At 38.9% G+C, this 17,941-nt stretch overlaps 1 protein-coding gene and 1 pseudogene across 1 annotated transcript; both read right to left on the bottom strand.

Moving 5' to 3' along the window:
- Window positions 1–268: 268 nt before the first annotated feature.
- LOC142844849 (olfactory receptor 4F6-like) lies at window positions 269–1,175 on the bottom strand (annotated as a pseudogene).
- A 9,572-nt stretch (window positions 1,176–10,747) lies between these two features.
- LOC142844850 (olfactory receptor 4F6-like) lies at window positions 10,748–11,686 on the bottom strand. The gene has a single exon (XM_075963648.1). It carries the CDS (start codon window positions 11,684–11,686, stop codon window positions 10,748–10,750), a length of 939 nt encoding a protein of 312 aa, XP_075819763.1.
- Window positions 11,687–17,941: the final 6,255 nt, after the last annotated feature.

A 17,941-nucleotide genomic window follows, 5' to 3' on the forward strand; every position in this document is an offset into this window, starting at 1 on the left:
GGAATTACAGACAGTTTGTGAACCTTCATGTGGGCTCTGGAAACCAATTCTTGGTCCTATGTAAAAACACTGACTGATCTAAACTATTGAGCAATCTCTCTAGTCCATCATGTCTCTTACAGAAACTATTTATTAGTTGGTATTTTACTTTTGGGGAAAGCAAGTGAAGGCATATCAAATTTTGGTACACAAAACATTCTGGATAAATACAACACAGTCAATGTAGCAATATCCATCTGAAATTCTAATATAATTTGTGTGCTTTATATTAAGAAATTTTATTGTAATTAATAAACTGACTACATTGTCTTCTCATTGCCACCTTCATCTCTTTATTCCTAAGTGTATAGATCACTGGGTTTAGAAAAGGGGTAATAACTGCATCAAAGAGAGCAAGAAATTTATCCAGATGTGATGTTGGAAATGGCCAAACGTAGAAGAAGATTATTGGTCCAGAGAACAAAATGACCACCATGACATGAGCTGACAGAGTGGAGAGGGCCTTAGATAAACTACCCAAAGATTTCTTTTGAACGATCATCAAAATAAACACATAGGAGATGATCAGAATTAAAAAGGAGGCCACAGAAATGAACCCACTATTGGCAGTAATCATGAATCCCAAGGTGTATGTGTCCATACAAGCCAGTTTAATAAACCGAGGGAGGTCACAGAAAAAGCTGTCTAGTTCATTAGGGCCACAGAAGGGTAAGTCTATGACAAAAATCAACTGAGTCACTGAGTGGATGAAGCCAGTAATCCAGGAAGCAACTAAAACCAAAATGCACTTTTGTGGACTCATGATAGTCAAGTAGTGCAGGGGCATACATATGGCAACATATCGGTCAAAAGCCATGGCTATGAGCAGCACCATCTCAGTGCCTCCAACTGCATGGATGAAGAAGATCTGAGTGACACAGCCCCCCAAAGAGATGGTTTTGTGCTGTGGAGGAGCTAAATATCAATTCGAGAAAGGAAAGATTGGCTACGAGGAAGTACATAGGGGACTGTAAATGGGGGTCTGAAGTCACAGTTAGCACAATGAGAAAATTCCCCAACAGACTTGCCACGTAGAATATACAGGAAAAGAGGAAGAGGAAGAGCTGGGTTGTCCATGAGTTGGAGAGTTCCAGGAAGACAATTTCAGATACTACAGAGCAGTTTGCTTCACCCATTGGCTCTTTTGGCTGTGACAACTCTCAAGTCATCTGAAACAGGAGAGCAAGGAGAAACTCTGGTTTAGGACGAGCAATGCTCAACTGACAAAGTCACATGAATGATTAATATGCCGTTGGAGATAGTTTAAGTAAAAGCTTGGAGAATTCTGAGCGCAGGAGAAATAGCCTTCTCCATGTAAGAATTCCCCAGTTGTTGACTCAATATGAAGTGGTCAGCCCTGAAATTATATACTTGCAAGTAACATTATATGTACTGAGCAGATTGTACTTATGTATTTATGAGTATATGTATGTAGAATCAATGAAAGGAAAGATGTCATGAGCTTGAAACAAAGCAAGGGGCAAATACATGGATGCAATCAGAGGGAGGTAAGTGACATAATTATAATTTCAAAATATAAAAAAATAAGATGTGCTTCTTCCAGGTCAAATAAATGCAATTAATATTCCTGACATAGACCGTTGTTAAAAAAATACTAAACTAATTAACTCTTTCACTTACTTGGATAACATATTTGTTTTATTTTAAAAATCCAATTTGTAAGCATATTTTTGGGTTGACTCTGAGCTAAAGGATTTTTGGATATTAAATGTGAAGAAATTGTTAAATGATGGTGGTATTCACAACTGGAACATTCTTTAATATATACTAATATTAAATATATGATTACATTAAATGCCCGTATACACATTTCCAGGCAAGAGATGGGCATTTCTCTTATCTCTATATTGAGATGACAAGGTGAAAAAATGGGGCAAAGGATGCAGGTTTATGGCACTCATTGTGTGACTTGGAGAAATTAAAAAAGGGCATGAATACTCTGGAGCAGATTCTGTCTGATACTCAGTTGAGAAAAAAAAATGATAAACATCAAGTGAAAGAGGCAACCAGAATGAGGGCAGTATGTCATGATCCTCCACACAGAAGTGAGAACAAACATGTCAGAGGATCTGGTGAGGACCTGTCTCTTTGTAGGTAAATACTCCTAAGTTCATTCACAACTAAAAATATGGAAAAATAGCAACATAACAGCCTTTTCTTATTATTTAGACAGGTATTTAAATATTTGACAAAATACAAGGTTTGGTGGAGAAGCAAGCATTTTCACATCTGTTTGCAGAGAAATAAAGAGGTTAGGTTTCAAATGCCGTCTGAGTTTTTACATATGTGTTTTTGCTTTGGTTCAGCACTTCTGTCTCTAGGATTGAAAATTCTAGAGTGTATTAATATGTATGTTTCTGTGAATAAGGTAGACAGTGAAAGAACATTTTTTTGTTATTTTGGCTAAAGTACTGTTTTCAAGTTTAATGTCTTGAAAATGCCTTTCATGAAAGTAGAGACATAACATTGACTAGCTGTGATGTCCACTAACAATGTCCACACTTGCTTATCACATTTTTACCAACTATAGTAACTTATTCCCTTTTAAACCATTGTTAACTTGAAAGTTTAAAAATTGCAATATTCTAAGAAGAGTTATTTACCTAGTTCCTGTGTCACATTAAATTTAATTTAAAAATCTGAAAATCATCTGTGGACATAGTTGGTGGACTGTCGAGCTGGTTAATTCTCTGCATCTACTTAAATCTCAGTTCCCCAGGTGTGAAAATTGCTATTTGTTTCTATGCTTTAAAAGAGGGTAGAACTGGGACTGAAGCTGATGCTAGGACAGGGGTCGTTCTTCTCAAATTGAAAATGAGCATCATTGAGAGGCCAACATCCACAAACTCACTGAATGTAGAGAGTTTGAGCTCGTGCCTGTATGGAGCCTTCACTCGTATGTTCTAGTCTCTCTGGTGAGGGAAGGTACTCTGAAGGGTACTGAAAGAGAAACATGGACACCAAACCAGCCATAAAATCCTCAACGTAAAATCTGTCTTCCCTGCAAGGTGTGCTGGGGCCATGGTGGCACAGAACTTGTGAGAAGAGCCAACCAATGTCTGATGTCAATGCCATGAGAGAGTCAATGCCTTATGTTGTGTGGGATGGTTAAGAACCAGAGACTTAGGGCAGAATCAAAATGAATGGGGAAAATATCATTAAAATGATTACTAATAATATTCTTCTATAATCATAGATTGATGCCTTGTTCAGTCAGTATCAGAGAAGCTTCCCCTGGTAGATGAGAGTGAGTGCTCAACCACAGCAGACAAAACGCAGGAGGAAGAGTCTAAATTGAGGGCCTCCATCAGATCCTTCCCCTCTGCACTTGGGGAAGGGAAGAAAGATTGTAGGAATCAGAGAGGCTGGAGAATGCAAGGAGAGCATGAGCCACTGAATCAACTAAGTGGATGCATATGGCCTCAGAGAGACTGAAGTGGGAAGTATGGGGTTTGCACGGCTCCTCATCAGGTTCTCTATGTATGTTAAGGTGTTTTTGTGGGACTTTTAACACTGAACGTGTATCTCTGACCCCTTTACCTGCTCTTAGAACTCTTTTCTTTCACTGGGTTGCCTTGTCCAGCCTCCATTTGAGGGCTTTTGCCTTGTCTTATTGTACCTTGCTTTGTCATGTTTGGTTGGTGTCTCTTGGAACCTACTCCCTCCTGCAGGGAACCAAAGGCAGAGGGGACCTGGTGGAGAGGACCTGGGGAAGAAGAGAGGTGAGGGAGTGGGGAACAGTTGAGGGAGAGGAAACTGTGTCAGGTTGCATTGTCTGAGAGCAGAATACATCTTCATTTAACAAGAGGGCAGAAAAGTAGTTTAAATCTAATACTTCAGTGAAAACAGATTGAAGACTGAATAGTGTTTATTAATGAGGATTCAGACCTCAGTTCCACTGTCTTACCTGTGTTCATCTGAGTGCAAGAGTCTGTGCTCACACTTCCGCTGCTATGTGTGAAGTGTAACAGGAAATGCCTCAGGGTTCTCTACAGAGTAGGGCATTCCCTCCTGTGCTCAGGGCAGCTCATCCTTTCCTGGGCCAACATCAACAGGCAATGGACTTTAAATCATGTGAAAGAAGCATCGATGGAGTCAGCTGATAATGCTAGAGTTTTTGTTAAAATCACAAGTCAACATTTGAAACAGATCAGGAAAATACTGGCTATTTACTTTTTCTTTTCAGTTATTAAAAAATGTTGAAGTAAATTAGAAGTTTCTGGATAGTGCTGAAAAATTTCCTCAAGAGTTCAATATAATCACCAGAAGCTTCTCCACTATTTCTTCTTCCTGGTATGTACAGATTGATGTCAAGACATTGCTCAGTGTCCTAGAAGTTATGTAGAGAGGACATTAGACCTGCATGCTTTTACATGAGTCCTTATTGCTCATGGAAAGCTACTATCACCCCAGTGAAACTTTGCTGCATGTTTATGACAGTCTTTTGATTCTAAACTAAGATAGCAAAGGTCCAGGAAGGGTGAGGACTCTGCTTAAGCCTTAGAACAAACTGTTGGAAAATCTGAGTAAGTGTGTTTCCCTCTTGGTCTCATCAATCCAGATTTATTTATTATTTCATTCCACCTCCTTATTTTTCTATGATTGTCCTACACTTTGTGGATCCTGTGGATCAAGGAATCACAATACATCACTTGGATGAAATTTTAAGAAGAGAAGGTTTTGAAGGTTTTATCACATAGTATAAATCAAGTTTTAATCAATTGTTTGCCAATCATCCCATATTGATGATATAATATGAGTATGTCTCTTAACAGCTTATTGTATATCTATATAAATATTGTATTTACACTTAGAATTCAGCCCTTCAACATATATATATATATATATATATATATATATATATATATATATATATATATGAACCCTAGCTTCTTTACTGTTTTCCAAATTTATTGATATTTTTCCCACCTGGCTACACTTCAATTCTTATTTTATTCCCTTTGTGGAACACACATGTAAGACTTCCATGAAAACGCCACTGGAGGAATATCTACCATGCTGAACATCTCATGACTTTGCTCATTCCTCTGATTTGTATATTTTACTTGATATATTGCAATTTCCACGTTGAATTTATTTTTATAGTTGATTAGGTTTTTCGTCTGCTCAATGTGTTTCCATTGAATTTCTGATTTTCTTCAAAGACAGTTCTATCAGTGGGATAGACAGAGGTGCAAGGAAGTGCTGGATAGGTAGGTCAGAACGAGCAAACACACACACATACACACACACACACACGTCAATATAAAACTTAGAATGTTGTGATCTCACTATAGAAAATAACGGAAAGTCAGCTTCCATCCATCTAACCTACCTGAATCAATGTTGGGAAGATCACAAGTTAGATAACACAAGCCTGCTGAGCCCCAGGCTGTGCCATAGCTTAGCATAAAAAGTCAAGTGTTGTACCTCCACTGAGGAAAGGCGACTACTTATCAACATGGGAAAGACACTGAAGTGTTGCCATAGAATTTTGGGATTGTTATTTTGTGTACATTTGCCAATGGGAATTCTTTCCAAGGACCACAGAAATTTGGCCAGAGCCAAAGGAAAAATTTGGTATTGGGTCACCTGAGGAGAGAGAAGGCAGACTACAGGGATTTCGTATTTGTGAACAGCACAATCTTTTGCTTAATTTAAAATCCTTTTGATCTATTGCTTTTCTTATTTATAAGAAGAGAAAATCTATAAGATTTAAAATATAGTTTGGAAAGGGGTTTATCAATTTTGTTGATTTTCTCTAGGAACCAGCTTTTTCTTTCATTGAATCTTTGGATTGTTTTTTGTGTTTCTATTTTGTTGATTTCAGTCCTCAGTTTGATTATTTCAAGTCTTCTACTCCTCCTAGGTGAGTCTGCTTCTTTTTTTCTAGAGCTTTCAGGTGGGCTGTTAAGTCTCCAATGTGTGCTTTCTCTGTTTTCTTTAAGTGGGCACTTAGTGCTATGATCTTTCCTCTCACGACTGCTTTCATAGTGTCCCATAAGTTTGAATAGGTTGTTTCTTTATCTTCATTGAATTCCAGGAAGACTTTGATTTCTTTCTTTATTTCTTCCTTGATCCAGGTGTTGTTCAGAAGTTGACTGTTCAGTTTCCATGAGTTTGTAGGCTTTCTGGGGGTAGCATTGTTGTTGAATTCTAACTTTAATCCATGGTGGTCTGATAAGACGCAGGAGGTTACGAATATTTTTTTGTAACTGTGGAAGTTTGCTTTGTTTCCGAGTATGTGGTCAATTTTCGAGAAGGTTCCATGAGCTGCCGAGAAGAAGGTATATTCTTTCCTATTTGGGTGGAATGTTCTATAGATGTCTGTTAAGTCCATTTGATTCATTACCTCCATTAATTCTCTAATTTCTCTGTTAGGTTTCTGTCTGATTGACCTGTCCATTGGTGAGACAGGAGTGTTGAAGTCTCCTACTATTAGTGTGTGCGGTTTGATGGCTGCCTTGAATTTTAGTAATGTTTCTTTTACGTACATGTGTGCTGTTTTATTAGGGGCGTAGATATTCAGGATTGAGACTTCTACCTGATGAATTGTTCCTGTTATGAGTATAAAATGTCCCTCTTCATCTCTTCTGATTGATTTAAGTTTGAAGTCAACTTTGTTAGAGATTAGTATGGCCACACCTGCTTGTTTCTTAGGTCCATTTGCTCGATAAGCCTTTTCCCAGCCCTTTACTCTGAGTAGGTGCCTGTCTTTGTGGTTGAGGTGTGTTTCTTGTAAACAGCAGAATGTTGTATTCTGTTTTTTTATCCAATATCTTAGCCTGTGCCTTTTTATAGGTGAGTTGAGTCCATTGACATTAAGTGATATTAATGACCAGTGGTTGTTAACTCCGGTCACTTTTTTAGTCGTAGAGTTTGTGTGTTTCCCTTCTTTGATTTGTGTTGGTGAAGGGTCTCTAGATGTCTGAGTTATTGTGGTCATTGTTGGACTCCTTGGTTAGTGATTTTCCTTCTATTACTTTCTGTAAAGCTGGATTTGTGGCTGTGTATTGTTTAAATTTTTTTTATCCTGGAAAATTTTATTTTCTCCATTTATAGTGAACGAAAGCTTGGCTGGGTATAGTAATCTGGGCTTGCATCCATGGTCTCTCCGTTTCTGCAGTACATCTATCCAGGACCTTCTGGCTTTCATGGTTTCCATGGAGAAGTCAGGTGTAAGTCTGATAGGTTCACCTTTATAAGTAATTTGCCCTTTTTCCTTTGCAGCTCTTAATATTTTTTCCTTATTCTGTATGCTTTGTGTTTTGATAATTATATGGCAACGGGATTTTTTTTTTGATCCAGCCTATTCGGTGTTCTGTATGCTTCTTGAACCTTCATAGGTATATCTTTCTTTAGGTTGGGAAAGTTTTCTTCTATAATTTTATTAAATATATTTTCTGGACCATTAAGCTGCACTTCTTCTCCTTCTTCTACTCCTATTATTCTTAGGTTTGGTCTTTTTATTGTGTCCCATATTTCCTGAATGTTTTGTGATGAGAGTTTGTTGGACTTGCTGTTTTCTTTGATCAGTGTGTTCATTTTCTCTATGGTATCTTCAGAATCTGAGATTCTTTCTTCTAACTCTTGTATTCTGTTGGTTATGCTTGTTTCTGTAGACTCTGTTTGTTTACTTAAATTTTCCTTGTCCAGCCAGCCCTCTGTTTGTGTTTTCTTCTTTGCCTCCATTTCAGTTTTCAAGTCTTGAACTATTTCCATTATCTGTTTGATTGTTTTTCCTTGGTTTTCTGGGGTATCATTCACTGATTTATTCAATTCTTCAAACTTTCTGTTATATTCTCATCCATTTCTACAAGGGCATTTTTTACATGCTGTTTAAGGGCGTCATTCACTTTCATGAAATCAATCTTATCTACTTCTTCCTGATGAAGGTGTTCATGTCCTCCCGTTGTGAGGTCGCTGGTTTCTGGTGGCTTCATGTTGCTTTTCAGCTTGTTGGGCGAATTCTTGCCTTGGCGTCTGCCCATTTCTTCTTCCAAATGCTCCCTTATGGATCTTCTTTTACTGGATCAGGTCTCCTTGCCTACCCAACGCTGGCTCTCCCCAATGTTGGCTCTCCCCAAAGCTGCCTCTCCTGGCGCCCCAATGCTGTCTCTCCTGGTGCCAAGAGATCAGGCCTCCGAGCTGATGGGGCAGCTCGCAAACAAAGCGCCTACCCTGCTTGGTGCAGGCAGGCCATAGAAGGAAAGGAACCCCCACCTGCTTGGGTGCCCCGAGGATTCGGACCCAGTGCCCAGACAGGCTGGGCTGGGTGATGTTATGTGCTGAAAGAGGGCGGTGAGGCCGAAGTGGGGAGGGTTCTGGATGGAAGCTGGGTGGGCTAGGAAGAAAGAGGCGGTAAGCTGGGAGTAGAGGCCCTGCAGAGAGCCCAAGAAGGATAGGGGGCCAAGGAACCTCTGAGTTCCTTGTCCCAGGCTGGCGCTGGGCGGGGCCAGAAACTCACCCCAACGCTGGGTCTCCTGGCTCTGAGAGCTCAGGCCTCAATGCTGATGGGGCAGCTCGCAAACAAAGCGCCTACCCTGCTTGGTGCAGGCAGGCCATTGAAGCAAAGCAACCCCCACCCGCTTGGGTGCCCCGAGGATTTGGACCCAGTGCCCAGGCAGGCTGGGCTGGGTGATGTTATGTGCCGAAAGAGGGCGGTGGGGCCGAAGTCCTATAGCCAGATCTTATGGAGGCGTTTTCCCCACTTAGTTTCTCTCCTTTAGATAACTCTAGCTCGTGTCATGTTGACATAAATGTAGTTAGCATGGGTTATAAGGAGACTCTACACCAACTCTGAGTGTTGATGAATTTGAACTAATTTCCAAATAAAGCCTGAAAACAGATAAGCAAAGAAATAGCTTCTAGCTGAACACCATCAAAAATGAGTAAAAAGCCGACATGAGGACTTTTTGAAATTCGGTATTTGATTACCATGAAAAACTCATGGAGAATAATACACATGGTCTCATCAGGCAAAAGCAGTTGGATAGCACACCAGACAGCTAAGGAAATGGCAGGAAAGGAGCAGGAATCTGTCCACACAGATTTAATATTTGTATTGTCCATGTGTTACTTTAATCACCCTGGGGCAAATACTTATGATTGAGACTTTCTTAAGACGGAAACTAAGTCAGTTTAAAACTAATGTGAAACATAGCCCTAGGATCTATTTTAAATTCAGTAGTTTTCTAAGAAACTGCACTGTTCACAGAATCTTCCAACTCAAAAGAATTGTCTTCCTTCTCTGATGCAGTTGCTGGGTTTGCCAACTTTCCTTTCTTGGCAGTTCCTCCTTGTAGACTCTATTCAGTGGTTCTTAACCTTCCTTATGGCCTGGCTCTTTAATACAGTTCCTCATGCTGTTGTGAATCCCAACCATAAAAGTATTTTATTGCTACTTCATAGCTGCAATTTTGCTACTGTTAGGAATTGTAATGTAAATATCTGATATATGACATCTGTAGTGTTTTCAACCCACAGTTTGAGTCCACTGTTCTATTTTTTCTGTATGTCACCTCAGTTTCCTTGATTCCATTCCAAAGCAGTAGTCAAACCCTTCTTGGAGACATGTACTAGGCGTGGCTCCTCTGCCTCAAGGCTGTGTCCTTTGCTGTTCATCTTTCTTTAAACTGACACTTTGGCATCACCAGACTGCCCAAGCCACCTGTCCTTCTTCCAAGCTTTCAATAATTCTGCTGATTTATTTTAACCTTTAATAATTCTGATACTTCCTCCTATTTATTTTCCTATCCCTTATGTGTGCATTCTGTTTCCTGCCTTCCTAAAAATGCTACTTCTGTGCTCATAGATTTCTGTCTCTCTCAATGAATTACTCAGTACTTGTTAGAAATGAAAATGTCATAAATTTTGTTTGATTTTTATTTGAAACGTAATTAGTTTTTATTTTTACACCTCATTGTGTAATGAGTAATGAGTGGTCCAATGATCTCAGTGGAGAAAGTGAGCTTCATGAGGAGGAAAATTCTGAAGAAAATTTACTCAGAGAAAAAATTGAATTTGGGAAGAGAATGCATTCTCACTATATTCGCTCTATTGTCTTTCTTTCCATCTCTTGACTTTTGCTCTGCTTTGCACGAAAACAGGAACATTTAAATCTTCCTGGATTGCCCTGTGCCTGGGCTGAATGTAGAATTCTATTTTTAAACAATTTTATGAAACTATTTAGCATAGTTTATACTCAGACAATTCTTCATATCAGAATTTTCTTTTTCAACCAAACCCGATGTGGTTTCTGATTCCTTACTGGATTGTGAAAAGCAGATTATCACACAAATGACTGATAAACAAGATGCTGAAGGGACAGAAAATAAGTCATGAGGAGAGTAAGACAAATCATACAAAGCAAATGTTAGTTAATCTTTATTTTCAAGTAAGACAGTCCATTTATAATGTGACCCTTAGAAACATGTGCTTCGGCAATTATCAGTATTGTCTTGACCATTTTAGTGAATTAAGCTTATTGGTGAGTAAGACTGGAAAACTCTTTTGTCTTTAGTCTGTTGTATAAACAGTTAGTACTATCCAAATTTAATTCAGGCAGAAACGAACAAGGGTACATCACATATTAGCACATAGTAACATTCTGGTGAAGTATAACATAGTTTATATAGCACATATCCACATGAAATTCTACTTGCATATTCATGTATCTTCAGTATAGCTAAGATAACTTACTGTAATTCATAAAGCGAGTGTATAGTCTTCTTATGGCCATCTTCATCTCTTTATTCCTAAGCGTATAGATCACTGGGTTTAGAAAAGGAGTAATAATTACATCGAAGATGGCAAGAAACTTATCCAGATGTAATGTTGGAAATGGCCACATGTAGAAGAAGATTATTGGTCCAAAGAACAAAATGACCACCATGACATGAGCTGACAGAGTGGAGAGGGCCTTAGATAAACTACCCAAAGATTTCTTTTGAACGGTCATCAAAATAAACACATAGGAGATGATCAGAATTAAAAAGGAGGCCACAGAAATGAACCCACTATTGGCAGTTATCATGAATCCCAAGGTGTATGTGTCCATACAAGCCAGTTTAATAAACCGAGGGAGGTCACAGAAAAAGCTGTCTAGTTCATTAGGGCCACAGAAGGGTAAGTCTATGACAAAAATCAACTGAGTCACTGAGTGGATGAAGCCAGTAATCCAGGAAGCAACTAAAACCAAAATGCACTTTTGTGGACTCATGATAGTCAAGTAGTGCAGGGGCTTACATATGGCAACATATCGGTCAAAAGCCATGGCTATGAGCAGCACCATCTCAGTGCCTCCAACTGCATGGATGAAGAAGATCTGTGTGATACAGCCCCCAAAAGAGATGGTTTTGCGCCTTCTGAGAAGGTCATAAATCATCTTTGGTGCTGTCAATGATGAACATATTAAGTCGACGATGGAAAGATTGGCTAAGAGGAAGTACATAGGGGACTGTAAATGGGGGTCTGAAGTCACAGTTAGAACAATGAGAAAATTTCCAAACACATTTGCCACGTAGAACATACAGGAAAAGAAGAAGAGGAAGAGCTGGGTTGTCCATGAGTTGGAGAGTCCCAGGAAGACAAACTCAGATACCACAGAGTGGTTTGCTTCACTCATTGCCTCTGTTGACTGTGACAACCCTCATGTCATCTGAAACAGGAGAGAGATGAGAAACTCTGGTTTAGGACGAGCAATGCTCAACTAACAAAGTCACATGAAAGACTAACATGCCTTTGGAGATAGTTATGTATTTATACACACACACACACACACACACACACACATATGTAGAAATAGTGAAATAAAATGAGACCATGATTTTGAAGCAAAGCAAGGGGGAATATATGGAAGGGATTGGAGGTATGAAAATAAGAATGTGATGTATTTACATTTTAATTTCCAGAAATAAAAAGTATAAAAAGCACTTCCTCCATCCCCCCTAAAGCAATTAGTATTCCTTTCATATATCCCAGTGTCCAAAGCATAACAATATTTAACCCTTTAATTTACTTGGATAACCATATTTGTTATATTTTGAGAATATATTATTATAGGCATATCTTTCTGATGACTCTGAAATAAAAGTCTTGGGTTATTAACTGTCAAATTCTTAAGTGACTGTGGACATTTCTTAAGATATTAGTATTCTAAATAAGATCACATTAAAATGCCTATATACACATTTCAGGATAAGAGATGGGCATTTCTCTTATCTCTATATTGAGATGACAAGGTGACAAAATGGGGCAGAGTATGCAGGTTTAAGACACTCACTGTGTGACTTGGAGAAATTAAAAAAGCCATAGATACTCTAGAGCAGATTCTGTCTGATGCTCACTGGAAGAAAAAAAATGAAAAATATCAAGTGAAAGAGGTAACCAGAATGATGGCTGTATGTCATGATCCTCCACACAGAAGTGAGAACAAACATGTCAGAGGATCTGGTGAGGACCTGTCTCCTTGTAGGTAAATACCCCTAAATTCATTTACAATTAAATTAAATGCATGCAAAATATCAACATAACAGCTTTTTCTTATTAATTAGGCAGGAGTTGAAACATTTGACACAAATCAAGGTTTGTGGGTGGTTGAAGAAGAAAGCATTCTCACATCTGATGACAGAAACGAGTAGTTAAATTTGAAGTGCATTCTTTTTTTTACATTGGTGTTTGCTTTGGTTCAGCACTTTTACCTCTAAGACTCAAAATTCCTGAGTATATTCACATATATATTCATGTGACTAAAGTAGACAATGGAAGAAAATTTTATGTTATTTTACTGAAATACTATTTTCATGTTTAGTGTTTCAAAAATGCCTTCAGTGTGTGACATAGGATTCTAGGTAAATAACTCAGAATATTGTAATTTTTTTCCTTTGAGTTAGTAAAGATTTAAAAGTGGGCAAGTTACTATAGTTTGTAAAAATTTGGAAAGCAGGTGTTGACATTGTTGGTGGACTATCCAGTTAGTCAATGCTCTGCCTCTACTTAAATTTCAGCTCCCCAGGTTTCAAACTTTCTATTTGTTATGCAGACTGACTCTGCACTAAAAGTGGGCAGAATTGGGGCAAAGGCTGATACTAGGACAGGGGTCGCTGTCCTCAAACTGACAGTCAGACCCCACTGCAGAGGTCACCACCCAAACAGCTTATTGAATGTAGAGAGGTTGAGCTTGTGTTGTTTGGAGCCTTCACCCTTATGGTCTAGTTTCTTTGATGAGGGAAGGTACTCTGAAGGCTATTGAAAGAGAAACGTGGACACAAACTCAGCCACAAAACCCTGGACCTAAAAATCTGTCCTGTCTACAAGATGTGTTGGGGCAATGGTGGCACGGAACTTGTGGGAGTAGCCAATCAATGTGACAGGGAGCCCACGCTTCACACTGCTTGGGATGGCTAGGAACCAGAGACTGGATATCCAAAAGACCTAGGGTAGAACCATAAACTATTTGTGAAAAAAAATGAAAATTTTCCCGATAGTATTTTTCTATACTCATAGATGTCTTATACGGTCATCAAATGAGAGGCATCCTCTGGCAGAGATGGGAGCAGGTGTGCAGAGACCCACAGGCAGACATTATGGGGAGAGAGAGAGAGAGAGAGAGAGAGAGAGAGAGAGAGAGAGAGAGAGAGGAAGACTAAATTGAAGGTCTCCATTGGATCTTTCCCGGCTGCACTTGGTGAGTATGGTGGAGGAGGGGGAGGAATGATTACGGGAGTCAGAGGGGATGGACGATACTAGGTGTAAATGACCCACTGTCTCAACTAATTAGGATGTATATGGGCTCACAGAGACTTAAGTGAAAAGCATAGGGTCTACATCAGGTCCTCTGTGTATATGTTTAGTGTTTTTGTGGGATTTTAAACACCAGGAGTGGATTCATCTCTGACTCTTTTTGCCTGCTCTTGGGACTCTTTTCCTCCTATCGGTGTCCTTGTCTTGTCTCCATATGAGGGCTTTCATCTTGTCTTACTGTATCTTGTTTTGTTGTGCTTGGGTGTTGTCTCTTGGAGGCCCACTCTTTTCTGAAGGGAGACAAAGGGCTAGTGGACCTGGCAGAGAAAGAGGATGGAGGGAAGACTGTGGTCAGGTTGTATTGTTTCAGAGAAGAACACATTTTCAATAAAAAAAGGCAGAAAAGTAGTTCAAATCCGATGCTTTAGCGAAAACAAAATTGTAGCAGTATAGTTAACTGAATATAGTTAATTAATGAGGACACTGTCTTTGCAGTGTTCTAAGTCTCAGACCTGACTTCACCAGAAAGCAAAAGTCTCTGCTCACGCTTCCACTGCAAAGTGTTAAGTGTAACAGGACAAGACTCAGACTCCTCAACAGAGCAGTGCATTCCCTCCTGTGCTCAGGGCAGCTCATCCTTGTCTGGGCCAACATAAACAGGCAATGGTCGTTCAATCATGTGAAATTAGCACCGATGGGGCAGGCTCATGCTAGAGTTTTTGTTAAAGTTGAAAATCAACATTTGAAGCTGCTCAGGAAGAGTCAGAGTATTCTTTCTTTATTTGGTAAACTTTTTTTCTCAATTATTAAAAAAGTTGAATTAAGTCAGAGCTTCTGTATAGTGCAGAAAATGTCTTTGAAAGAGTTCAATATGATCATGATAAGCTTCTCCACTGTTTCTTTTTCCTGAGATTGACAGAGAGAATTCGGGACATTGCTCAGTGTCCTAGAAGTTGTGTGGAGAGGCTTTAGACCTGCATGCTTCCACATGAGTCCTGAGTGCTGCCAGGACAGATTGGAAGGCTATTGTCACCCCACTGAAACTTTTCTACATGACTGCGATATTCTTTTGATTCTAAACTAAAGAAAGAAAGGCATGGGAAGGGCAGGGACCCTGCTAAAGTCACAGAACTAATTGTTGGCAAATCTGGAGCAAGCATGTTTGACTCTTGGTCTCATCAGTCCGGATTGCTTTCATTCCACCCATTTGTTTTGCTGTGCTTCTCCTACACTTTGTGTCCTGTCTGTGGCCCGAGGAATCACAACACATCACTTGGATGAAATTGTAAAAAGAGAGGGTTTTGAAGGTTTCACTACATAGGAAGAATAATGTTTAATCAATTGTTTGCCAATAATCTCAGTTTGATGATACAATATGAGTATATGTCTCAACAGCTTATTGTATATCTATAAACATTGTATTTACAATTATAATTCAGTCTTTCAACCCATATCTATGGACCCTAGTTTCTTTACTGTTGTCCAAAATTATTGATATTTTCTCGATCGGGCTACGCTTTCACTCTCATTTTATTCCTTTTGTTGAATGCACATGGAAGACTTCCATGAAAATGCCACTGGAGTAACCTCTACCATGCTGCACACCTATGACTTTGTTCATTCGTCTGACTTATACACTTTAATTTATGGGTAATATATTGCAATTTCCTCATTGAATTTATTTCTTCTGATTTATTAAATTTTTGTCTACTCTATGTGTTTCTTTTAAAATTCAAATTTTCCTCAAAGACAGTTTCTATCAGTGGGATAGACAGAGGTACAAGGGAGGGCTGGATAGGTAGGTCAAAATGAGCAAAGTATAACACACACAGACACACACACACAACACACAGAGACACAAATGTCAATATGAAACTCAGAATGCTGTATGCTAACTATAGAAAATAACGAAAAGGTAGCTTCCGTCCGTCTAACCTACCTGGATCAGTGTTGGAATTATCATAAGTTAGACAACCCAAACATGATAAACTCTAGCCTATGCCATTACTTGGCATAAAAAGTCAAGTTTAATACCTCCATAGAGGGAAAGACAATTAATTAGCAGCATGGGGAGGACATTTCAGTGTTGCTATAGAATTCTGGAATTGCCATTCTGTGTACATTTGACCAAGGGAATTGTTTCCAAGGACCACAGAAATTCGGTCAGAGCCAACCAGAAAATGTGGTGATTAATGGGTCACTTGAGAAGGAAGAAAGACAATAAAATTATTTATCATAAAATTTACTGCTCAATCTTTTCCTCTTCAAATAGTACAGACATAAATATTTGATGATATATTAAAATGACGGGATGTAAATCTCAAATAGCAATTTGAGATTTACATTAAATACATTAAAACTCAATAGTGAGTTGTTGTTTGCTTACTATTTTATAGTGCTATATGCAGATATGAAAATGTATTTAGAATTTATAAGAGCGGATGAAGGGACTCTCTTTCCTTCAGGCAGTAGAGTTCTTTTTTTTTTTTTTTTTTGATTCAAAACAGGGTTACTTGGCTTTACAGCCTAGATCTTGCCAGCTGTTGTCTTTGGTCTCATTAGTAAGTCTTTTTGTCTTTTAGTTCCCTAATCTATAAAACAAGAATGAAAACATTATCTACATTGTTTTGCTAGTATCAATGCATATAAAAAACTTGAAATGCTACATACTTATACTAATTGTTGGAGATGGCGCAGAAGGGACCTGTGGGTGGTTGCAGGTAGAGAGAGTCCTGGTGGAAGCCAAGGGTTGGCTACAGTGCAGGCATGGGTGACCAGAGTAGGCAGGACAGTGGTACTCACCAACCTAAACACTGGAGGAGGTCTTGGGATGTCTAGGTACCAAGTGGTGTGGTTATAAAATTGAATGTTTAATAATTTGAAACAATTTTTTTGCCTGTATATAATGTTAGTATTATCATTTTAAAATATTACAACAAAGCATTTGAATATTTTCTCATAAAAGAAATAGAAAATCACTACTATGCTTTACGAATTTAAACATTATATAATGTAAATACATTGAAATATGACATGTATCTCATAATATATAATTTTTACATTTTATGTATTATAATTATTCTTTTCCTTTTTTTCGAGACAGGGTTTCCTTAGCTTTGGGTTATTTTCTTTTTTTTTTTAATTTATTTATTTATTAAGGATTTCTGCCTCCTCAACGCCACCGCCTCCCTTTTCCCCCCACCTCCCCCAATCAAGTCCCTCTCCCTCATCAGCTCGAAGAGCAATCAGGGTTCCATGACCTGTGGGAAGTCCAAGGACTGCCCACCTGAATCCAGGTTTAGTAAGGTGAGCATCCAAACTGCCTAGGCTCCCCGAAAGCCAGTACGGGCAGTAGGATCAAAAACCCATTGCCATTGTTCTTGAGTTCTCGGTAGTCCTCATTGTTCGCTATGTTCAGCGAGTCTGGTTTTATCTCAGGCTTTTTCAGACCCAGGACAGCTGGCCTTGGTTAGTTCCTGATAGAACATCCCCATTGTCTCAGTGTGTGGGTGCACCCCTCGCGGTCCTGAGTTCCTTGCTCGTTCTCCCTCTCCTTCTGCTCCTGATTTGGACCTTGAGATTTCTGTCCGGTGCTCCAATGTGGGTCTCTGTCTCTGTCTCTTTTCATCGCCTGATGAATGTTAATATTCAGGAGGATGCCTATATGTTTTTCTTTGGGTTCTCCTTCTTATTTAGCTTCTCTAGGATCACTAATTATAGGCTCAATGTCCTTTATTTATGGCTAGAAACCAAATATGAGTGAGTACATCCCATGTTCCTCTTTTTGGGTCTGGCTTACCTCACTCAGGATAGTTTGACACAAAATTTATGCCATATTATCATCACTCTTGCTCTTAGTGTCTCATTCAGCAGCCTGTTTGAAACTGTCATAGCTTTCACCCCATCAACATCCTTAGAGGATTTTAGGAGCCTATTTATTATTTTATTTCAGCTACGACCACAACTATTGCCCCCATATGCATCAATTTTACCACCACCATTAATTTTTTATTAAAACAGGAAAATATAACAATAAATAGGAGTTATGCTCATCTTCAACAGTAAATTGCTGAACATATTCTCTGTTAGGCTCTTTTGGAAATGTTAAGAACACTATAGAAAGTAGATTGAGGCTAAA

Source organism: Microtus pennsylvanicus, chromosome 2, assembly GCF_037038515.1.
Source record: "Microtus pennsylvanicus isolate mMicPen1 chromosome 2, mMicPen1.hap1, whole genome shotgun sequence".
In the NCBI taxonomy this organism is placed as follows: domain Eukaryota; kingdom Metazoa; phylum Chordata; class Mammalia; order Rodentia; family Cricetidae; genus Microtus; species Microtus pennsylvanicus.

Excerpts from the sequence above, each read along its gene's own strand:
- LOC142844850 (XM_075963648.1), bottom strand. The coding sequence starts at position 11,686 with ATGAGTGAAGCAAACCACTCTGTGGTATCTGAGTTTGTCTTCCTGGGA.